General features: G+C 42.7%; 1 protein-coding gene across 1 annotated transcript in view; it reads right to left on the reverse strand.

Annotated features, from left to right (window-relative positions):
- Positions 1-1031: 1031 nt before the first annotated feature.
- Positions 1032-25493, reverse strand: part of epb41a (erythrocyte membrane protein band 4.1a) — a 71054-nt gene continuing 46592 nt past the window's right edge. Inside the window, exons 16-19 of the mRNA XM_034545040.1 lie at positions 5279-5407; positions 4034-4150; positions 1400-1480; positions 1032-1130 (exon numbers count right to left, since the gene is read on the reverse strand). Coding sequence (XP_034400931.1) covers positions 1032-1130; positions 1400-1480; positions 4034-4150; positions 5279-5407 — 426 coding nt within the window. The remainder of the gene's footprint in view (positions 1131-1399; positions 1481-4033; positions 4151-5278; positions 5408-25493) is intronic.

A 25493-nucleotide genomic window follows, 5' to 3' on the forward strand; every position in this document is an offset into this window, starting at 1 on the left:
GGTTGCAATGAATTGGTCAGAGCAAACAATAAAGGCCAGGTAAAAATCTCAAGTTGCTGTGGATTTGTTATAATTGTTAACAGGTTGCTGGGGGACATCTTAGGATACACTGAGCTCCTCTCTCCTCTTCTCTCTCTCTTTATTGCACCTTACTAACTCTACTTCTTCCCCGGAGTATTTGTGCCTTCTTGCCTCACAGGGTCCATTGGACCTGGCTGTGTCTGGAGCCGGTCCTGGCTCCTTGTCCCTGGTTCTGGCCTCCTGGCCCTGGCCTGGCCTCCCGCCTCATTGGCTCTGCCTCCTGCCTAAAGGGCCGGCCTCCGTGGCCCTGCCTCCTGCCATGGCCCTGCTGATGCACCACCTCTCTACCTCCTTCTGTTTCATGGATTGTGGAGGTCTGGATCGTGGTCGATGCCTACTACTAATTATTCATACATTTCTGTCATATTCATTGAATGTGTTGTAACTCTGTAACTCTGTTCATTCTGTACACATGACATCTATTACTTCTGTCCATCCAGGGAGAGGGATCATCCTCTGTTGCTCTCCTGAAAGTTTCTTCACTTTTTTCAAGAGTTTTTTCTATTTCTTGGGAGTTTTTCCTGATCCGATGTGAGGTCCTGGGACAGGGATTACGTATGTGTACAGATTGTAATACAAAATAAACTGAATTGAATTATTCATTTGTGTGCAATATTGATCCAATGTATACACTGTGCAATATAAATAATCTCTTCAATCCCCTGTGCAATATCAACAAACATTCAGTGGGACTATATCATATTTAAGTAAAGTTTTTTACTTTATTGTACTTGTTTTAATCTTGTTTTTCTACTTATTTCTCTTGTTTGTACATTTGCACTATCCATTATACTGATGTAATCCTGTTGATGCCCCCCCCCCCAAAGAAGAGAGGAACATAATCATTGATACTTAAAATATGTTGATCTTCCTCTTGTCTCTCAAAATGAGCGGAGCAGCAGCCTTCTCTGCCTCTAACCTGTAAAGTGTTTCAGTCAAACTCACCTGTCTTACTCTGGGCTGATCTCTGTCTCCTGGTGTACAACGACTTTGGTAACAGACATGTCTGGGTGCTGCTCTTTTGCCTCTTTAATGGCCTGAGCCAAAGCCTGTGGAGGAAGGACAACAATCCCGGCTTGTTAAGTAGATAATGATTGAGTTTAATTCAAATTTCTTGCATGCAGAACTGATTTACTTGATATACTGTATGAACACAAATGCTATATGAGGCAAATTAAGCCTACAAAGTAATTCCAACTTCACATATCAGGGACATAAACATTTCAAGCAGATTTAAGGAAAACTGCATTATTGCATTTAGTTTGAACAGTGAAGCATAACACAAAACTGATCTTCTTGCATCAGTTGCGTTCTTTACCTTGTCGTGATCAATTTCAGTGTCTCCAGTGATGACGATCCTCTTCTCAATGCGAGTCTCAGAGACCCCTCCCTTAACCGTCTACAACAGAGACATGACATGACACATGCTAAGAAATCAGCTTGGAAAAATATGTAAAACCAAAATCCATCTTGACTGTCTCTACATTTTGGATGACAACAGAATGACAGGGAAGCCAGACACAACTTGTTTGGAGGATGCTGCAAAGTAACATTGGTGTATGAAAGAAAAATGGTATAAGTAAAGTAATGTCTTATTCAAGAATTTGAGACTGGCAGAATGTCATGTTGAAACATGAAACATGGTAATTCACTGCTGTTGTACTATATTCAACTGGCAACATCAGCAGGCTGTAAAAAAGTATGCCTTAGACATCATCCAATGTAGTTATGTGTTGTGCATATATCCAACACAATGAGGGTCTCTTAATATGGGTTTTAACCATAACATGCACATGCCTATCACTTCATGTAGTATGGGCCAGTCACAGGGCAGATGCCATAGAGGAAAATGTTGTTGGGGAGGAAGAGAGGAGCACTGCTGATAGCCAGGAACATTTTTCTTAGTTTTTCAAACGTACTAAACCCACGTTGACCAAGCTCAGCAGTTCATGTGATGCTTTTTATGTTCTCTAACTGTAGCGTGAAATCAGGAAGGAATTATACTAGCCTCTAAATGAGTCAAATTAATGCTTCATACCCACACTCTTGTCTCAGCACAAGACTATCCCCACGTCAATAAATACCTGTCAATTGTGGCTTCCTAGTTACACTGAGGAGGGTAGAAATTAATGTTTTTTTGCAGGATCTGTTTCGACTAAATAGTTAATTTGGGTCTTAATTTTAATGATATATGTAGAATAAAATGTTTTTGATGACATATCACAATGTTAAGCTTAGTTTTAGTTGCGTTTTCTGAAAGTGTTTGTCACACATAATGTGTTTGAGGGCCGTCGGAAAAAGGGTAACCTGATGTTAATGAGGTTTTTTACAGCTTCTGGCAGTGATAAATTGTGCAGTTTCAGCGGTTGTTTACAGAAAACATGCTTTTCCATCCACCCGACCCGGTTTTGGGGTTCAGAGCAATGATTCACCAGATTTAATTATATGCTGATGGCTTGATTTCCAGTCCTCAGAAAAGCAAGAAAATATTGTGCTGTGATTGTAATACTACACTGGTTATGGAAAACGAGCTGACAAATACGTGTGTCTCCTCCCCCCTTGCACATGTTGATACTTATAAAAAATAAAAAGTAGTAGAAGCACTTTAGCCAAAACTTTGGGGTTTAGTTACTCTTTAAGATGGAAAATGAATGACAGTACAATGAATGACAGTATTCTGTTGGAGTTTATATCTGCATGAACTAAAAATAATACAGAGCTCTTTGCACGGTTGTTAAAATGAGAAGAGTGTCAGAGCAGGGTAGTCCAACCACCCAGTCCAGTCAGTCAATGCTGCGTGGGACGGTAGAGCTACTGCGGACAAGTGTTAGGTAGGGAATTCAGTGTATATTGTGGCCTTTTAGTAGGTTCATTGGTAATGAAATCCTCCAGACCTGACATGGTGAACATGGATAATGATGCTCCAAATTTGAAGATTTAAGTTAACTACAGAAGGAGTTTTTTTCAAGTCGATTTATGGTATGGTTTATTTCATGATTGGCATCGAAGTGGAAATCACCCTGAATTTTAAAAATGTATGCTGTCTCATATGTGACTAAGTTATGACTCAAAAGGAGTAGAAGTGTGATTTGTTTTTTGCAATTTACAAAAATGTGCACATTGGATATTTATGATTTTAATGTACCTGAATTGCCTGCATAAGCTTCTCCTGGACCATCAGCAGCTGACTGTCTTGACAAGTGGTGAACTATTAGATAAACTACAATAACTACCTACCAACATGCATCTGTTCCTTTTACCTTACACATTAATCTGTGACTCACGTTTTATTTAAAAGCTAAGATATAATGTTTTTGGATAGTATGCCTTTCTAAAGCTCATTGCCGTTTTAGCTGTTGGTTCTTACATAATAATAGTTCTTAAATATTTGTTAAATGGTTGAAGTTGCACAATTTTAGGTTCACATTCAAATTAATTTGTCTTTACAACTAAAATAAATACAGCTGAAAAAAGTGGTTTCTCTCAGTACAAGCCAAGAGTTGCATATGTAACTATGGTTCTATGAATTGTTTCGGAAGGTTGTTCTTTAACACTGGATATCCCCAGAAAGGCAGGGCACTGATCATGGCCATCCTCCATGTAAAGGGCACCATACAGGAGTTATAGCTCAACATGAAGAGGGTGAGTCCAACAAAATTACACACACAATTTGTACACAGCCAATTATATGCTGTTACTAACAAACTACTAAAGCCAGGTAACTAGTTTATGACTGTGGCATCCTATCCATGTTCATGTTTTTGATAAAGATGAGAAGAAGTGATAGGTAATCTACAGTTTATTCAGTTACTCTAAAGCAGTTATTTAAATAGTGTGTTGCAAAACCTCAAAACCACTGACAGAAATGACTGAGTAAGGATAAGTAGGGATCGAGTATTACTGTGTTGTTCTGTATTAACTGACTGTGGGACTGTTAGTGAGGTGAACAGACCTTGGTAATCTGGGTGGTGGTGGTGGTGCTGATGGTCTCTGAAGTGATGGTCTGGGCGCTCAGCAGCACTCCTAAATCCCTTTCTGCCAGGCCGTCCACTGGCTGTTGGAGAGACACCTTTTAAGTGTTACAAAAGAACCTCAAATTAATAAATGTAAACATACTGTTTTATCTTTCCTGTTATGTGTATGTGTGCTTTTTAATTTATTGCATTGTAATCACACAGTAGAGCTGGGTATTGAACCTCAGAACTTCTTGTAACCAACCAAACCTCAGCTGCCACGGCATGTCTGATCAAAACAAATGTCTTTTTTAGTTATTTTTAACTCTGACATTTTCTGATTTAAATCTACATTTTCCATTCATTGGCTTTCAGGATAAGTTTGTGTACCACTGCATGTAATTGAGCTACTTCAATATATTACATTACATTTAGCTGACGCTTTTATCCAAAGCGACTTACAATCATGTTACATTCATACACTGTAGACACAGCTACGGGGAACAATTCAGGGTTAAGTGTCTTGCTCAAGGACACATCGACTAAGGTGGGGATTGAACCACCAACCCCCTGGTTGAAAGATGGACCTGCTAACCACTGACCCACAGTATATAAAGAAAAAAAGAAATGTTTGGCAGAAAGCCCTATGTAAAGTAATTACAAAAAGAGTACTGTTTTTATATTGGTACTAAAACTCATCAGTATTACAAACAGGGTAATCAGACTAACTGCCCGAAGGCCCCAAACCCACAGGAGTGGTTTCTACATTTTCTCACATTCACCCATTCATACTCCCACATGGTAGCAACCCTTTCCCAAGAACACTCTGACACATGAGGAGTTGGGGATCACCAAACCCTAATATAAGTGGGCAACCTAATCAACCTCCTGAGCCACAGCCGCCCAGTGTTTGGCAACTATACCCTCAGGACCTGTGTCCAATCCTTGGACATAATATATGACAATGTCTGCTAACTTAAAGGAGACAAGGATAGAAAAACATCCCAGTCAATAGACTGAGCTTAGCCTGATTTCAACAAATTTGCAGAAGTCAGGCAAGAGCCAACATGTCAGGCTGATGCAGTTGACAGTGAATATATGTAAACATGTGTACAAGCACATCTTTAAAAATAACTGCACTGCATTTAAGGTAAGACAATTTAGACTTAAACTGGAAATGAATCGAGGGCTGTACAAACTGAAAGTTACATTTTTTTGTGAACAATTCCCAGAATTTCCCTCACCTGTGCTGACTCGTATGTGATGGTCTTGGTCTCAGTGTGAACTAATGGGATGTCCTTGTTGGTCACATTTCCTCTCAGGGAGTTGGTGATGTCTGAGATGGTGATTGTCTGGGTCTTTAGCACAGGAGACTGGAGGGATCAGATAAACAGTCAGCAACTCACTAAGGGCTTGATTTAATTCAATTCAATTCAGTTTATTTTGTATAGCCCAATATCACAAATTACACATTTGCCTTCAGAGGGCTTTACAATCTGTACACATACGACATCCCTGTCCCCAAAGTTACATAAACACATTACATGAATATGACAATGTATGAATGGAACTCCAATCCATGAAACAGAAGGAGTTAGAGAGGAGGGGGGGCGGGGCGCATCAGCAGGGCCAACGCGGGAGGCCGGTTCACCAGGCATCAGACACCTCTAGGTCCAATGGACCCTCTGAGACGTGAAGTCACAAAGACTCCGGGGAGGAAGCAGAGTTAATGAGGTGCAATGGAGAGATGTAAATTCATCCATAAGGAGAGAGAGAAGAGGAGATAGGTGCTCAGTGTATCCTAAAACATCCCCCAGCAGCCTATAAGCCTATAGCAGCATATCAAGGGGCTCGACCAGGGCAAACCTGATTCAGCCCTAACTATAAGCACTATCAAACAGGAAAGTCTTAAGTCTATTCTTGAATGAGGTGACTGTGTCTGCCTCCCGGACTGAAAGTGGAAGCTGGTTCCATAAAAGAGGAGCTTGATAACTGAAGGCTCTTGCTCCCATCCTACTTTTTAGGACTCTAGGAACCACAAGTAGCCCCGCATTTAGTGAGCGCAGCTCTCTAGTGGGGCAATATGGTACTACAAGCTCCTTAAGATATGATGGTGCATCACCAATCAAGGCTTTGTAGGTGAGGAGAAGAATTTTAAATGTGATTCTTGATTTTACAGGGAGCCAGTGCAGAGCAGCTAATACAGGAGTCATGTGATCTCTTTTCTTAGTTTTTGTGAGTACACGAGCTGCAGCATTCTGGATCAACTGGAGGGATTTAAGAGACTTATTAGAGCAGCTTGATAATAAGGAGTTGCAGTAATCTAGTCTGGAAGTAACAAACGTGTGAACCAGCTTTTCTGCATCTTTTTGAGACAAGATGTGCCTGATTTTTTAAATGTTACGTAGATGAAAAAATGCAATCCTTGAGATTTGCTTAACGAGGGTAAAGGACAAGTCTCGGTCAAAGATAACGCCGAGATTCTTTACAGTGGTGTTGGATGCCAGGGCAATGCCATCTACAGAAACCACATCACCAAATAATTGATCTCTGAGGTGTTCAGGGCCTAGTAAAAACATCAGGAAGTTGCAGGTCATCCATGTTTTTATGTCTTTAAGACATTCTTGAATTTTAGCGAGCTGGTTGGTCTCCTCTGGTTTGATCGATAGATATAATTGAGTATCGTCTGCATAGCAATGAAAGTTTATGGAGTGTTTCCTGATAATATTGCCCAAAGGAAGCATATATAAGGTAAATAAAATTGGTCCAAGCACAGAACCTTGTGGAACTCCGTGATTAACGTTGGTGGTCATTGAGGATTCATTGTTTACAAATACAAATTGAGATCGATCTGATAAATAGGATTCAAACCAACTTAGGTTTATGTTTTAAGGCTGTACCTGAAATGCCAACCGATTGATCCAGTCTCTGTAATAGGATGTCATGATCAATGATGTCGAATGCAGCACTAAGGTCTAATGATACCAGTACGGAGATGAGTCCTTTATCTGATGCAATTTGGAGGTCATTTGTAATTTTCACCAGTGCTGTCTCTGTGCTGTGGTGTTTTCTAAATCCTGACTGAAACTCCTCAAATAAACTATTCTGATGTAGAAAGTCACACAACTGATTTGCGACTACTTTCTCAAGGATCTTAGAGAGGAAGGGAAGGTTAGAGATTGGTCTGTAGTTAGCCAACACCTCTGGATTAAGAGTGGGCTTTTTCATGAGAGGTTTAATTACAGCTACTTTGAAGGAATGTGGTACATGGCCTGTTAGCAAAGACACATTAACAATATCCAACAGAGAGGTGCCAATTAAAGGCAGCAACACGTCTTTAAGCAGCCTCGTTGGGATGGAGTCTAAGAGACAGGTAGACGGTTTAGAAGTAGAAACCGTTGAGGACAATTGGTCTAGGTTAATGGGAGAAAAGCTATCCAAATATAGACCAGGGCATACAGCCGTTTCCAAGGCCACCCCTCTTGATGACAGATCGGCAGTAGTTTAGGGCAAGAGATCAACAATCTTGCCTCTAATAGTTAAAATCTTTTCATTGAAGAAGTTCATAAAGTCATTACTACTGAGGTCTATAGGAATACACGGCTCCACAGAGCTGTGACTCTCTGTCAGCCTGGCTACAGTGCTAAAGAGAAACCTGGGGTTGTTCTTATATTTCTCTATTACTGATGAGTAATAGGCTGCTCTGGCATTACGGAGAGCCTTTTTATATGTTTTAAGGCTGTCTCGCCAAACTAAGCGTGATTCTTCCAGATTGGTGGAACGCCATATGCTTTCGAGCTTTCGTGAAGTTTGCTTTAGGTCACGGGTCTGAGGGTTATACCAGGGAGCAAACCTCCTTTGCCTCACTGTCTTTTTCTTCAGTGGGGCTATCGAGTCTAGTGTCATTCTCAGTGAGCCTGTAGCACTATCGACAATATGATCAATCTGGGACGGACTAAAGTTAGCACATGAGTCCTCCGTCACATTGAGACGTCGTATTGAATTAAATGCAGAAGGAATCGCTTCTTTAAATTTAGCTACAGCACTGTCAGTTAGACATCTGGTGTAGAAACTTTTGACTAACGGTGTACACTCCGGGAGTATAAACTCAAAAGTTATGAGGTAATGGTCTGACAGAAGAGGGTTTTGTGGGAAGACCTCCAAATGCTCAATGTCAATGCCATATGCAAGAACACAGATAGTACTCTGTAGTTTGACGTTATTGAAGAAATTGTACTTGCTTGATTCTTGTTGTTCCATGGACTCATGGTTTAATGCACTTATTGTAAGTCGCTTTGGATAAAAGCGTCAGCTAAATGACATGTAATGTAATGTAATATAAGAACAAGGTCGAGGGTGTGGCCAAAGCAGTGAGTGGGTTTCTGTACTCTCTGACAGAAGCCAATCGAGTCCAACAATGAGATAAATGCAGCACTAAGGCAATCATTATCAATATCCACATGAATATTACATTTTTTTTACATTACATTACATGTCATTTAGCTGACGCTTTTATCCAAAGCGACTTACAATAAGTGCATTAAACCATGAGTCCAAACTCAGAACAACAAGAATCAAGCAGGTACAATTTCTTCAATAACGTTAAACTACAGAATACTATCAGTAAGTGCCATTTAAGTGCTACTAAAGTGCTAAACAACAAAGTGCTATCGGTAAGGGACATTTAAGTGCTACTACGGCTCTACCCTCCCTATTCAAGGTATAGTCGAAAGAGGTGTGTTTTTAGTTTGCGACGGAAGATGTAGAGACTTTCTGCTGTCCTGATGTCAATGGGGAGCTCGTTCCACCAATGAGGAGCCAGCACAGCAAACAGTCGTGATTTTGTTGAGTGGTTAGCTCGAAGTGAAGGAGCTACAAGCCGATTGGCAGAAGCCGAGCGAAGCGAACGGGCTGGGTTGTACGGTTTGACCATGTCCTGGATGTAGACCGGACCCGATCTGTTTGCAGCACGGTACGCAAGTACCAATGTTTTGAAGCGGATGCGGGCGGCCACCGGTAACCAGTGAAGGTCGCGGAGGAGCGGAGTAGTGTGGGTAAATTTCGGTAGGTTGAAGACCAGTCAAGCAGCTGCATTCTGGATGAGCTGTAGAGGCCGAATGGCATTAGCAGGTAGACCTGCCAGGAGGGAGTTGCAATAGTCCAGCCGTGAGATGACCAGAGCCTGGACCAGAACCTGTGCCGCCTTCTGAGTGAGAAGGGGTCGTATTCTCCTGATGTTGTACAGCATGTACCTACAGGAGCGTGTTATTGCGGTAATGTTGGCAGTCAGGGAGAGTTGACTGTCGAGTGTCACACCGAGGTTCCTGGCAGTCGGAGTCAGCACTGATATTAAAATCTCCTACAATAATAACCTTATCAGTTTTAAGGTATAAACTTGACAAAAACTGTGAAAATTCAGATATAAATTCTGAATATGGACCTGGTGGCCGGTACAGTATAACAAATAGGATTGGCTGTAATGTTTTCCAGGTTGGATGTGAAAGACTAAGACCAAGGCTTTCAAATGAGTTGTAGTTTAGTTTAGGTTTAGGATTCATTAATAGGCTTGAGTCAAAGATGGCTGCTACTCCACCTCCTCGGCGGTGCCTCGAGGAATGTGAGTATTAATATGACTTGGAGGAGTTGATTAATTTAGGCTGACATATTCTTCATGGCTCAGCCAGGTTTTAGTAAGACACAATAAATCAATGTGATTGTCTGATATTAAATCATTTACTAATACAGCTTTAGATGACAGAGATTTAATATTTAGGAGTCCACATTTAATTTTCCTGTTTTGTTGCACTGTTGCAGTAGTGATGTTAACCTGTATGAGGTTATTTTGTATGACTCCTCTTCTGGTTACTTTTGATTTAATTAATTTAAGTGGCCGTGGGACAGACACAGTCTCTATAGAGTTAAGGTTAAGGGTGGGTAACTGCTCGAATGGAAGTGCAGAGAAGGGTGGAAGGGTGGCATTCATCCCAAGTGGGATGAATGCCGTCTCGACTCATCAGATCAGGCTTTCCCCAGAAAGTCTGCCAGTTATCTATGTAGCCCACATTGTTTGCTGGACACCACCTGGACAACCAGCGGTTGAATGATGACATGCGGCTATACATGTCATCATTGATCAGATTGGGGAGAGGGCCAGAGAAAACTACTTTGTCCGACATTGTCTTGGCATAAGCACACACCGATTCCACATTAATTTTAGCGACCTCCGACCGCCGCAGTTGGGAGTCATTACCGCCGGCGTGTATTATAATCTTACTGTAACTACGCTCATCTTTAGCCAGCAGTTTTAAACAAGATTCAATGTCGCCCGCTCTGGCCCCCGGGATGCATATGACTTTGGTCCCTGGCTTCCCTATCTTCACATTTCTGACTATGGAGCTACCTATAACCAGAGTGGGTTTCTCAGCGGGTGTGTCGCTGAGTGGGGAAAACTGGTTCGAAACGTGAAGAGGTTGGTGGTGCTCAGTGGGCTTCTGTTTAGACTTAAAAACCCTTCGAACAGTTACCCAGCCATCCGGCTGCTCGGGGGCTGCCGGGGGAGAGCTAACAGAAGCTAACGCTAGCGGCTCCGAGCCGGCTATGGGGGGGCGGGCGGGCTAACTAGTGTAACTGTCTGAGCTTCGATGGTGTGGAGCCGTGCATCTAACCCACTTAGAACTGCCTCCAACCTAGCAAATGAACTACACTTGTTGCATGTACTGTTATCATTAAGGGAGGCAGAGGAATAGCTCTACATGAGACACTCTGAGCAAGAGGGAGCGGGAGGGGGAGAGGAAGACATTGCAAGCTGCTAAGCTGGAAACCGGAAGTGATGCAATATGCTTACTGGAAGAGAGAGAGTGATGCGTTCAGGAACCTCCTGGAGAATCAGACCAGTTGGCACCCAAGATGGTGCCATGGTTTTAGATTATAATGCATGGTGGTATGCTTTTAGTAACAGTGGTGATAACATATCCTTGAAGGTTTTATAAAATGTAATATTCATTATATTTAATATATCTGGTCCTGGGCTTTTATTATTTTTGAGTGTTGAGATCCCCTTCTTGATCTCCCATTCCTCAATAGGCCTATCGAATTCCTTGGCTCCTGATTCTGTCAGTTCAGTTAATTGTATAGGATTTAGGAACACTGTAAGTTTTGCATTATCAGAGCAGGTATCTGTATTTTTGTATAAGGATTTGTAAAACTCTGTGAAGGATTCTACTTTTTTATCTGGTTTTGTAACAAAAGTTTCTTTTGATTTAATTTTCTGTACTGTATTAGATGATTGCTTTTTTCTTAATCCAAATGCTAACAATCAGCTTGCTTTGTTACCGTGTTCATAGTATCTTTGGTTCGTGAATCTTAAACTTCCCTCAATTTTATCTGATAGTAGGCTGTTGAGTTCTCTTCGGGTTGACTTTAGGTCATTTAGGAGATTGGCTGATGCAGATTCTTCTAAGTCTTTTATTTTATCTTCCAATTCTCTCTGTTTGGCCTCTTTTCCTGAAATAATACGTCCTCTGATATATGCTTTGGCACAATCCCAGAGTATAAGAGGTGTCGTTTCCGCTGAGGTATTGATATTTCCTGAGTTATGCTGTAATAAAGGAGGTAAATGCTTTATCATTAAAGAGAGATGCATTAAGTCTCCATTGTTTTGATGTTGGTCTTTGGCATATGTCACATTTTAATGCCACGGGTGTGTGGTCGGATATAGTTATAGGAAGAATCTCAATGTCCACTATCCTATCCTCTGCTTTCATGGTAAAGAAATAATCTTATGTCTGTTTGAATAAAAGGTGAAATCCCTGCTTCTCGGGAACTTGCTTCTCCATATATCTACAGGGCCTGCCTCCTGGGATTGGTATTTGAGCATCTTACTCATTCTAGCGAGCGGAGTTTAGAGGCAGGTTGTCGGTATATTAGTTGTCACATTACTCAATTGAGGTCTCCTCCCATCAGTAGCAGACCTGTACTATATTGTAGGATCTTATTGAACAATGTCCTGGTAAAGCCAGGCTCGTCTTTGTTAGGTGCTTATACATTTATGAGGGATACTTCTGTGCCATCAATTAATCCATTAACTAAGATATATCTCCCCTCTGCGTCTTTTTGTACTAGTGTTTGTGTGAAATTAATTTATCTGTGTATGAGTAAAGATACTCCCTTTTTTCTCCCCGATCGGTGTGAAGAGTAATATACTTTATCTGCCCAGGACGTTCTCAACTTTTCATGTTCAGCGTCAGATAAATTGGTTTCCAATGTGACAGTTGGCTTTCTCTTAACAGGGTTATGAAGGCCTTTGACATTATAACTTATCACTTTTAGCGGGTCCATTGTGTAAAGTATTACATTTTCATATTTTGGGAGTTTGTGTAGAGAGATGGGAAGCGGAGGCAAACAGCCAGCACATGGGCCATGTGCTGGCTGTTTGCCTCACTATGCGGAGTGTGGAGAGTTGGACTAGATAATAAAACCAATAGGGATGGGGTAGAAGAGGGTATTTAAGAAAAATGGATGATGAGCTTGTTGTTCTTATAAACAATGTAGGATCCCCAGGGAACAGTGGGATCAGAACAAGGGGAACTCAACAGTCGTGACTGCTGTTAACTAACATTAGCAACAGTCCGGTGGGACCTAGTCCCTTAGCCACTAAAGGCAAACAGCAACAGTGCACAGTCGAGATTGAATTGACTATGCTATGGGTGTGCTAAGATAAAGAATAGAGAAAGTAAGAAGAAAAAGAAACGTCGACACAGAGAAGGACAGTGTTGAGTATGGCCATTCAGGCCCCTGCAGTTCTTGGCATACATGTGTAAAGTCAAACAGCTCCTTGTGGTGCAGTAGTGTTTGGTTGCACACAGAGCTAAAGGCGTACCAGTATTCTCCTCTTAGGGTAGCTGCTAGTGTGCAAGTAAAGTAGAATGATACAAACCAAATGAATAGAAATAACGGGCACATTATAAGGGTTTGTTTCCTTGTAATGGAGACGGGTATATACAAAAATATTAACTATGAGGCACATTTTTCCTTTTCTCTTCTCAGGTGTGATTCGAGTAATGTTTTGAAAATATATATATTTGAATATAAAATAAAGTAGAAAATAATGATGTGTCAGTATGTGAAATTGCAGAACTCACTGGTCAGTCCTTACTGTAATTAACAGTACTGATAGGGATACATTTAGTCTGCAGCCTCAGTAGATGGGATGACTTTCTTCTGGACATACTCCATGGCTTTGCCGGGATCCAGAAACTCCTCGTCTTCGTTGTTGTGTGAAATCCGGAGTCTGGCTGGGTACAGTAGACCGTAGCGGACTCCTTTCCTTCCTCGTAGGGTCCTACGTATGTCTGTGAACACGGCTCTGTCTTTGGCAACGCTGGGTATGTAGTCTGGGAAGGTAGCGATCCGGTTCCCATTGTAGACCAGCGTCGCTCTTTCTCGGGCTCTTCTTAGGATCTCTGCGGCTTCTCCCACATTGTGTATTTTAGCGATGATCACTCGTGATTTCTCCCGGTCTCCTGGTTTCCTGGTGGTCGTGTTTTTAGAAATTTCGGACCGCACCACTTGTAATTCAGACTTGAGTGAATTTAATTAATATGTCCGCTTTCATCCGTTCGGTGGTCATACCTGGGCTTTCACTGCGGGTGGGAGAGGGTTGGTCCGGGTCACCTGGTAGGATCTGCCTTGTGGTTCTTGTAGGCCGCGATGAGCTATTTATATTTGTATTTTTGAAGCTTTTCCGCCATTCAAAAATGATGTAGCTTGCATAAGTCAGCTGTTGTCCTCTTTGTGATGTCCTCGGTAAGCTTTGAGGCTGGTATTCTTGAAATATTAGCTGTTTTTATGTAAAATATTGTTGGTTCTGCAAGAGCACTGAAATTAGGGTCTTACTCCATATCTTGCTCACTAGCGCCCCCCCCCCACAACAGTTGTACTTTTGAAATAAAAAATGTGTTAGTCATTATTCTTAAGTATAATTTTAAATGAGGTGACTGAATGTTTTTGTGAAAAAACACATCAGCCAAATATAATTGGTATGACTTAAAACATCTTTTGAGGGATCTTTAAACATTTCAGTTGAATACCAGCAAATCCTTTTTCATTCGAGATGAAGATTAGAGGGTATGATGTTGTTCATATAAAAGTGTAGCAAAACACTGACAGCACCTTCATGTAAAACTGCATGTCAAGAATGAATATATCCTAACAAATAGGGCAAAAAGGTTGTGCCACATAAAAGAAAGGTATTTATATGGTTCCATACAAAATAATGATTGGGTTCGGGAGCAATGTGATCTGGGTGGCAGGCAAGAGTGGGGACCTAGACATGCCGACCCCTGGCAAAGCAGACTTGCTCATCTCACTGGCGGAACCGGAGCAGGTGCGGGAGGTGGAGCGGTACCAACTAGATATAGCTGGACTTACCTCCATTCATAGCACTGGTTCTGGAACCAAACTTCTAGAGAGGGGCAGGACTATCCTTTTCTGGAGTTTCCCAGAGTGAGAAGTGCCGGGCGGGTGTGGGGATAATCACAAGCTCCAGAGCCTCATGGGGTGGCCTCTATGCGACTGCAAATCGCTGAGAGGAGGCCTCTGACGGTTGTTTGTGCTTATGCACCGAATACCCGGCCTTCTTGGAGTCTCTGTGGAGCGTAGAGTCCCTAGTCTGGGGACCTCAATGCTCATGTGGCCGTGACCAAACCTGGAAGGGGGTGATTTGGAGGAATGTCCATAAAAGACACCATGTTTGAGCATAGGGCAGTTCATAAGTGAACTTGGTACCAGAACACCCTAGGCCAAAGTTTTACAATTTACTTTGTGATTGTATCACCAGATCTGCGTCTGTATCACTATTCAGGTAAGAGAGCAGCAGGTTGCCAGACAGACCTGGAAAACTCAAGTTTCTTCTGAGGGTGAACTGGGAACGACTGGCTAAGGCCCCTGTCCGAGAAGGATTTATTGTGTATCCTGTTTAGGCTAGGGACATTATAATCCGAGTGGGCCATGTTCAAAGCCTCCATTGAGCTGTGGGCATCGGTGCCTGTTGTGGCGGAAACCTAAGAACCTACTGGTGGACACCAGTGTAATGTGAATTTTATATATTCTTAGTATGTAAATCATCTTCTGTCCTGCAGAGGTGAGGAAGCATATTGCATACAATCCCCCATACCTTTTGTCAAAGAAACAATTACTTGTGGAGATTGATTATAACAAAGGACAGGACGAAGACTGTTAGGTGTTATAATTCCCAGGATCTTTGAATACTCATCATCTGACCTGATCCTTTGATTACTCATTTAAGGATCTGAAGAAAAATGTCTCCTCCTGAATCCCCCTTCTTGTTTTACCTTAAATACATGTGTCTGTGAATTGACTCTTCAGTGCACCCTTGGCATACTCCTGTGTGAATCTGTGTAACGGTGACTCTTGTAAATTTTGCAGTCACACCAGTGACAAAGGATGAAGAGGGAGGCCTTTCGGGCGTGGCTGGCCCAGGGGTTAGGTACCGGTTGGCCAGAAGGACTGCAGCAATGGTGGTTGCCAAGGCCAAAACCGGAGAAAAAAGACTCGGAAAGGGAATGCAGAGCTTGGCACAAGCGGTTTGGTGCTGCCTGCCTTGTGCCAGCCATTTCTTGTGAAAAGGGAGTTGAGTTGGAAGGCAAAACTCTTGATTTACCAGTTAATCTACGCTCTGACCTTCACCTATTGTCATAAGCTTTGGGTAGTATCCGAAAGAATAAGATTGTGGATACAAACAGCCGCAATGAGCCTTCTTTATAGGATGGTTTGGCTCAGCCTTAGAGATAGGGTGAGGAGCTCAATAGCTTCCTAAGCCGGCAGCACCCAGTGACCTGGCCCTAAATATGCGGAGGAGAATGGATGATATGATTTAACCTTTTACACCCCACGGACCCAAATAAGGGGTTGAATTAGGGGATTCTGGGGTTCAGGGAAAACCAAATAAAAAAACATCATTCATATATTGTGCTAGTATGCTGAGGAAAAAAAAACTCATTCCAAAGAGATAATCATAATAGTAAGTGTTTACTTTTATTATAACACCAACATTATTCAAATAGCCCCTGTGGTAGAGGAGATACAGCCTTTTTTAGTTTGGTTTTGCAGAATCCTAAAAAAATAGGCTGGGGTGTGTAGAGGAAAAAAATCCAACCTCACAAGTTAATGAGCACTGCCTGCATTCATCAGATTTAGATACTGGGAGGCAAGGAGTGGGAACTGGAATGGTCTGTTTACATGTAAATTATAGGTACATTTCAAAATATGCGTGACTAACAGGAAAACAAACATGACACATTTGTCCATGCCTTCTTTTTTTCAACATGCGGTAAGAGTGTTTTACAGGTTGCACATTTGTCAATAACCATTACACATCAAAATCTACAGCATTATGAAATTGTTCCTCTTTTACAAGTTTAATATCGAGTGACAAGGAATCCTTGGTAGAGGGCACCGTCTGTGCTTGTATAACTAGGGTTACATTATCGTAATCTTCATTTTAACTCACAGGCGTGGCCTTCTACTGGACACTATGGTTACAGTGGGTGGAGCCTTACAAATGGACTCAATAAACAACATCAATCCGAATACACTGAACCTGACTAGCTAAACATTAATCCTCACCCACCTCCTCATTTATAACCTAGGTTGCCACAGTGGAGGAGTAGGAGACCCCAGCACTCCTGTTCTACAGTCTTATTATGTAGAGACCCTTCAGAGACAACAGGTGATCGGAGGCCCACATGCTACACTCCCAAGGCAGAGACCAAACTCCGCTCTGCTGTTTGACATAGACCCTCGAGGTGCTGTTGTCAGTCCTCACCAACTTTAATACAGGGGAAGCATGTGATGGTGGGGACGTATCCGTGAACACCGTAAAGTAGGAGGTCAATCGTTACAGCATTCTCCCTAAAGGAGAGAATGGTAACCAAGCACAATACGTGCTTCTTGGCATCCAAATGGATGCTGGCAAACCATCTCTTCAGGTATGCATGTGCTGGATGGACAGCCTATACAAAACCCAGTGCCTGAATGGCAGTCAACACTGTAACTGCTGTAACACAGTTTGCCAACTACCTGATGCATGGTGTTACCACCTGGCTCACGGCTGGTAACAAAAAGGGAGGCCACACATTGATCTAGCAAACAAAACCTGTTTATTGTCACAACAACCACAAAGCTCCGAGCAGCACCGGACGAGGCTGGTGCAGCAGGTCCTGCTGAGTGAGAGCGTCATGGAGAGAGAGAGAGACACGCCACTTGGTGCCGCCTTTTATGCCCTCTCGGAGCTCCTCCCACCAGGAAGCCCTGTTAGGCCGGGGACCCAGCTGCAGAATGGGAGGGTCGTCACAATGGCTTCTTCTGGTCGCACCCAAACTTGGTCAGGTGCAAGATCAACTGGGCCGTGTGGAACATAGCTTATTTTCTGGGCTTGGCTGGTAGACTGCTCTACGGTGTATGAATGTGGGTATGATGTTGGTATGTTAGTTAGTCCTGATGGGCAGGTGACACCTTAGCCACTGAACACTTAGGGTGTGAATGGGTGAATGATGACATGTAGTGTGAAAGCGCTTTGAGTGGTCGGCCACAACGCGACCACATCGGGGAATAGATAGGCCATCCAAAGTCATCGGGAGGACACATTTGAACAACATTTCCAAAATCAATTAATGACATTAGGGAAGAGGCTGAACACATCATCCACATGTCATGGCGGGGCCTTCAGAACAAAACTCTCACCATCGCATTTCTACTATCTGCTCCAACAGAAGCCTTATACTTCTTCCAAGCCACCTCTTCTATCTCTTCCTTGAGGATTGAGAGGCAATCAGGCATGATGGGATATGTAATTTCCTCGACATAATCTGGCTCTGGTGCAGGGTCTACTCCCCAAAACAAATTTGACATCAGAAAACATTGTCCATCAACTTTGACCACCAGGCGTCACCAATGCAAACTTTGTTCCATTGCAGTGCTGCGCTCTGTTGGTGTAAACCAGTGGTCACCAACCTTTTTAAGCCCAAGATCCCTGACCTCTGCCTTGGTGACAGGCAAGATCTACCTATTGAGGCATTGAGAGAAAAACACTGTCCAGACTGTACTTACAACTTGAGGCTTTTTATTTGGCCTCATTGTAATTGAATTAAATCAAACACTTTGGTCCAGCTTTCAAATTGATGTGACCAAGAACACACTAAATGACTTAATTTCAGTGCAACATAAAAGGTCAATCGTAACCTCACACAATATGAAGAAAAAACACATTTGCAATGAGCAGGCTGGATGAACTACCAATATCAACTGAAGTTACAACACAACACTGACAACATGCTCAGTCAGTACAACTATTGTAAGTTCAGTTCAGCTCTGTGTCCCATCACAATGCCATCAGAAGTCATGTGACTCCAGTCAGTGAGCTGCCTGTGACTGAACACTGTCTGTGAGCTTATAGTTGGGCTCATAAGCAGACAGCCATTCTGAGCCCTTATAACAGTGGTTCTCAAACCTTTTCTGTCACGCTCCACTTCGGAGGAAGAAAAAATGTTCATGCCCCACCAAAAATAATTTTATTATCACTATTTGTGACTCCTGCATCTGTGCTTTTTCAAATAATAGAATAAATAAAATTGCAATTACTTTCAAGTAAACCAGATTGCTCCATGATTGCTTCAATCACTTTGTTGAACAATGCAAACTATCTGTGCAGAAAATAACTAATATTTGGCAAAAAATAGCTTATTGTGGCTGCAATTAACCTGTTTTGCACTGAATATATTTTCAAGATAATAACAATAAAGTGCAACCTGTGAAAAACTAAACAAAACAAGTTCAAATATTTGGCAATAAAGAGTTTTACACTGAATCTAAAAAGAACAATATCGTGCAACCTGTGCAAAACAGAATTAGTACAGATATCTGTGAGCCATCATGTTTTATCAGCATTAGTGGCTGCAATGAGGCTGCAAGACTGGGACAAAAATTCGGCCCTGGACTTTTCGGTCCAGACTGGCCCACCACAATCCGCGTGCAGATACTGTGCCAACTCGGTCCGTTGATGTATTGTACATATAATCACACCTTAATAACAGCACACACACCTGCTATCACCACCACCGATCTCCTCCTCCCCCTCATGTACCACCATGGCAGCGGGAGCCTCACTTTCACTGTCCGACGACACCTCCTGAGAGGGACCCGCTGCGCCCGGCTCAGCCAAAGCCCCGGAGCAGCCAAAGCCCCGGAGCCGGAGGCTACGCCACTGCCGCCGGCCCCCGCAGCAGCAAACATGTTTATTATATTTCTGCTCTTAGCAGCATCAGTTGCGAGAGCTTTTTTTTTCCTTTTCCCTCAGTTTTTCTGCACCGCCTTTTCGTTTTTTCTCCATTTTTGCTTTCTCTTCTCTCTCACAGATTGCTAATGATGTGTCATTAGCTCATCATTAAAGGTGATTGGACGAGGGGGGGTCTGGAAAATGCGTGGGCGGGACTACTAGTCTGGGCCTATCATAGGGCCACTGGGCCTCTTATGCGTCTTTACATTACTGACCGGCCCACCGGGAAAACTCCCGGTACTCCCTATGGCCAATCCACCCCTGCCGTAATGTAAACATTTACGCGACGGTACAGGCATTTCAACATGTATTTATTAATGACTTAGTTTTATGTCCGTGTGCTTTGAACTTGTGTAATATGTGAAGTTCTCAATAAAGGTCTTTCTGCATGTCGCTCTGCGCCCCACCTGTAGCTCCCCCGGACTACGTTCCCCTCATCGGGGAGCGCAGCTGAGAACACTTCCGCTGTGGAAGAACACATTTACAGGCGTTCATGAATCAGGCGATCAGAGATCTTTTCTGACGTTGATCTTCCTAAGTCCGTAAGAAAACATTTCAGAAGACACTTCAGAAAATGTTCGAGAATTAGGAACAATGTGTTTCTGAATTTATTTTCATGTTATTTTGGAGAGCGACAGGGAACGTCTCCGAGATCGACCGGTCGATCGCGATCGACGGGTTGGCGACCACTGTTGTAAACCATTGTCCGCTCGTCATTTGCAACAGCGCGATCCGGAATGCCAGGTCACTGCAAGATGTGGACACAACAGTCTCCAATCTCCCATTGCTGGGCCAGTCCATGTCCTATTTAATCCATTCCACTTTCCTGCAACCGGACATCAGCCAGAAGCAGGCCAAACAAGCTCCGGAAACCTAGGAGAACAAATTTAACTACAAATATAGTGAAGTTCATGGGAGCTACTGCCCGTCACATCTGCTTTGTGAAAGGTAATTTGACAGCTTCACTTTCAGGCACAACTTCCTCTTCACCATGTCTGCATTACTGCAGTCTTAAGTTCTATCTTACATATCTTGCATGTAAGATTAATGGGAAACTCAATCTACTGAAGAGTTTTGGAGAGGTATTCATTTAAATATCCCTCTCATGTCATTAGACACTGTAAAACACAGATCAATCCATACAGTATGACATTATCCAAAATATATACCTTAAAGGGTTTGCTAAAAATGTAAATGGAGCTTAAGCTGTAGTTCAGGAAGGAAGACTCTTTACACGACGGGCCATGCTTAAGTGTCTGTCTCTTAATCACAGTGATCACGCAATCAGCTGATCTGGGGGCGTACACTTTTAAGCGACCAATTAGATGCAGCACAATGTCTCTAAGCCAATCAGATCGTTGATGTCAAACTTTAAAGAAGTTCTTTGCTCTGCTGTCAGTTGTCGTTTCAGCTCGAACCTGAAGGCGACCCTCCTCCGCCCCAGTCACCTCTAGGCAGCATGCAGTCATACTCCTCATTCAACAGCGGGGGGCAGCAACTCCTTTCTTCACCACCACCAGTGTCTGGACTCCAAGGGGATTCTGTCGGATCAGAACTCAGCTCATTGACCCTTGTTTATCCTGGTTCAGGATAGAGTCCGATCGCCAAAGACTATGCACGATTCCATTTGTTATACCGATGTAATAAAGAGTATTATTGATTTCGGAACAGTCTCTCCTGATTGAAATGTATTTGTGTTAAAAGTATACTTGACTTCATATAAATCAAAAGCCATACAGTATTGAAGAACATTTAGGGTTCATTCTGAACAGTATTCCTTTGGGATTTTCAGCAAACCTGTTAAAAATGTTTAAATATGAGGACATTATTTTAAATACATTAAAATACTCTCTTGACTTTCGAAGTTGATACAGCCAGTCAGGATAGGTTATTGGTGCACTTCTAGTAGTATCTTAAGGTCCAAGATTAGGTCCATTTTAAACTTCCTTAGCATCAAACTTCCCTGTCACAGTCAGGGTGGCTATCTACACAGCCTGGGGACTGCCCTTCAGGAAGTTAGGGATCCAGTGACACAAGGAGCCATTGGGTCCCAGGTCATCGAGGGTCCAATGAGCGATGCTACTGGGCGATGATTATTCAGGCTAAATCCTTCAGTATTTTTGGAGACCGAAAGGTAATGGTGGACTTTTTTTAAACATCGGAGGACTGCAAATTGGAGCAGTGAGTAGTTGAAAATGTCTGTGAAGACATCTGCAAGTTGATCTAAACCAGCTCGACCAGGGATGCCATCAGGGGTAAGGCAGGGTGTGGTAACCACCGCTCGGGACAGCTGATGTTTTGGGAATATCTTTGCAGGACTTCCCTGAGGTTGGTGTTGAGGTCTTAGTCCAGAAAATAACTCAAAACAGCGTTTCCAGTGCTTGGTTGGAAACTCCCCCAAGAGATAACAAATACAGCACAAGGTGTTCTAGATTAGGATAATAGTGAGAAAATGATCTCCATATCTGAGCACCACTGGTTGTTAATCCTGAAGACAACTCGCCCTATTTTTGTATTTGTAAACGATGAAGCCTCAATGACCACCAACGTTAATCACGGAGTTCCACAAGGTTCTGTGCTTGGACCAATTTTATTTACCTTATATATGCTTCCTTTGGGCAACATTATCAGGAAACACTCCATAAACTTTCATTGCTATGCAGACGATACTCAATTATATCTATTGATCAAACCAGAGGAGACCAACCAGCTCGCTAAAATTCAAGAATGTCTTAAAGACATAAAAACATGGATAAACCTGCAACTTCCTGATGTTTTTACTAGGCCCTGAACACCTCAGAGATCAATTATTTGGTGATGTGGTTTCTGTAGATGGCATTGCCCTGGCATCCAACACCACTGTAAAGAATCTCGGCGTTATCTTTGACCGAGACTTGTCCTTTACCCTCGTTAAGCAAATCTCAAGGATTGCATTTTTTCATCTACGTAACATTTCAAAAATCAGGCACATCTTGTCTCAAAAAGATGCAGAAAAGCTGGTTCACACATTTGTTACTTCCAGACTAGATTACTGCAACTCCTTATTATCAGGCTGCTCTAATAAATCTCTTAAATCCCTCCAGTTGATCCAGAATGCTGCAGCTCGTGTACTCACAAAAACTAAGAAAAGAGATCACATTACTCCTGTATTAGCTGCTCTGCGCTGGCTCCCTGTCAAATCAAGAATCACATTTAAAATTCTTCTCCTCACCTACAAAGCCTTGATTGGTGATGCACCATCATATCTTAAGGAGCTTGTAGTACCATATTGCCCCACTAGAGAGCTGCGCTCACTAAATGCGGGGCTACTTGTGGTTCCTAGAGTCCTAAAAAGTAGGATGGGAGCAAGAGCCTTCAGTTATCAAGCTCCTCTTTTATGGAACCAGCTTCCACTTTCAGTCCGGGAGCCAGACACAGTCACCTCATTCAAGAATAGACTTAAGACTTTCCTGTTTGATAGTGCTTATAGTTAGGGTTGAATCAGGTTTGCCCTGGTCGAGCCCCTTGATATGCTGCTATAGGCTTATAGGCTGCTGGGGGATGTTTTAGGATACACTGAGCACCTATCTCCTCTTCTCTCTCTCCTTATGGATGAATTTACATCTCTCCATTGCACCTTATTAACTCTGCTTCCTCCCCGGAGTCGTTGTGACTTCACGTCTCATAGGGTCCATTGGACCTGGAGGTGTCTGATGCCTGGTGAGCCGGCCTCCCGTGTTGGCCCTGCTGATGCGCCCCGCCCCCCCTCCTCTCTACCTCCTTCTGTTTCATGGATTGGAGTTCCATTCATACATTGTCATATTCATGTAATGTGTTTATGTAACTTTGTAATGCTGTTCAGTTCATTCTGTACACTTGACATCTATTGCATCTGTCCATCCGGGGAGAGGGATCCTCCTCTGTTGCTCTCCTGAAGGTTTCTTCCCTTTTTTCCCTGTGAAAGGTTATTTTTGGGTTTTTCCTGATTCGATGTGAGGTCCTGGAACAGGGATGTCGTATGTGTACAGATTGTAAAGCCCTCTGAGGCAAATTTGTAATTTGTGATATTGGGCTATACAAAATAAACTGAATTGAATTGAATTGAATGACAAGATACTTGATTAACACATATTATGCTCCAAATTCATGATTTTTACTTTTTTGTACCTTTTAAGATACAATCTTCTCTATTTAGTGACATGATGAGATTAGAGCAGGTGGACGGAGCAACCTGTAGCATATGGAAGAGGTTGTTTTCATATGTACGCCACATGGGTGACACAAGATGGTGTCATGTGCATATCCTAGATGCTAGAACCATCATCAAAGACATGTAAGGCAAGAAAGCACATGTCTGATTCGATGCACTTCTAATTCTATGTTGCAATAGACAGTGACTTAGTAGACATTTATGTTAATTTATTCTTCGAGATTGCTGTAGGTTTTAAGCACAATTCCTTAGTTTACACTCAAATACAAATTCCAAATCAAACTGGACTGAAATTTTAAGTCGTAATGATCACATATGTCTGTCTTCTGTACGGCACCAGTCACTGGTAAATATGTTTGTTTATTTTCCTTTGCGCACTTGGCATGTGGCCTGAAACGTAAACTCAGGTTTAAATAGCATCTTTTATTATTGTTATTCATATTATTTGTATTAGTGATCGTGTATAACATGTGACGAGGGGGAAGTGACGCGAGTTCTGAGGAGCAGAACTGACAGGCCGTGTCAGCGCTTAGTGGACTCAGGACGGCGTGTTATTCCGGCGGCTGCTCTGCTGAGGATCTGGATAAACCACGTGGACTACAAGCAGAAGACTGCGCTGGAATACAGCCCTCTGGGCCCACCTGTCTTTGGTGGGAGACTGATAACCACAGGTCGGCTTCTGATGAGCAGAGAGGAGCAGCATTTCTCTTTTGGAGATGTTTTTGTCTCATAAAACCCGATGAGCGAACTAAAACAAAGTTAAGCAATTTCTAGATAATATATGTTGTGCTTTGAGAAACAACAGGTCTCCCTGTAAAACCACTTCATATCCACCGCACGAAGCAGAATCGTCTCTGTTCTCATTCATCGTAGACCGTGTAAGTGTCACTGCTCGATATGGTTACTCTATCCCAGGTGCGCGAACTCCTACAACAACAAAAGGAGGTTTTAACGGAGATTATTCAACAACAAGAGAAGAGCTTCAAATGTTTTGTTGAATTGATAATGGTTTCTACGGGACAATGGATTCATAGACAACATGTTAAAGGCCTTCCAAGATCTCAAAACGAGCATCCAATACACCCTGAAGGAAATGGATGACCTGAAATGAGCCAACGCGAATCAGCTGGCTGTGTGCGATGGTAAACAACAGGATACGACGAGGGAAAATATCCAGGCCGTCAACAAGAAAATGTACTATTTAGAGGGCCAGTCCAGGAGAAATAATCTGGTTATTGATGGGATGGTAGAAACTGAAAACGAAGGATTGGCTGAGGTGGAGGATAAGGTACGGCGATTACTGTCGGAAAAACTACATTGGGAGCAACCGTGAGTTGGAGCTGGAGCGTGCAAATCGAACAGTCCGGTGGCATTTCCGGTGAGACTCAATACTCAATACCAGATCGGCTCATTCCCTTAAAATAACATGCGTTCTTTCCCTTTAGGTTTGATTCAGAGGGTTACTTGTATTGCCACTTAATGCTAGAAAAAAACAATGGCCACTTTAATGCTAGTAGGCTCACAATATACCATGAAAGAAAAAATACATATATTAGTTGAATAAGAACTGTGACAGGCGGAAACGTCCTTGGACCTGGCGCTGCCTCCCCACAGCCCGTTTAGCAGGTGGGCCCAGAGGGCCGTATTCCAGCGCAGTCTTCTGCTTGTAGTCCACGTGGTTTATCCAGATCCTCAGCGGAGCAGCCGCCGGAATAACACGCCGTCCTGAGTCCACGAAGCGCTGACACGGCCTGTCAGTTCTGCTCCTCAGAACTCGCGGCACTTCCCCCTCGTCACATGTTATACACAATCACTAATACAAATAATATAAATAACAATAATAAAAGAACCCAATTAATCTGAGTTTACGTTTCAGGCCACATGCCAAGTGTGCAAAGGAAAATAAACAAACATATTT

The sequence above is a fragment of the Cyclopterus lumpus genome, chromosome 11 (genome assembly GCF_009769545.1).
Source record: "Cyclopterus lumpus isolate fCycLum1 chromosome 11, fCycLum1.pri, whole genome shotgun sequence".
Lineage (NCBI taxonomy): Eukaryota > Metazoa > Chordata > Actinopteri > Perciformes > Cyclopteridae > Cyclopterus > Cyclopterus lumpus.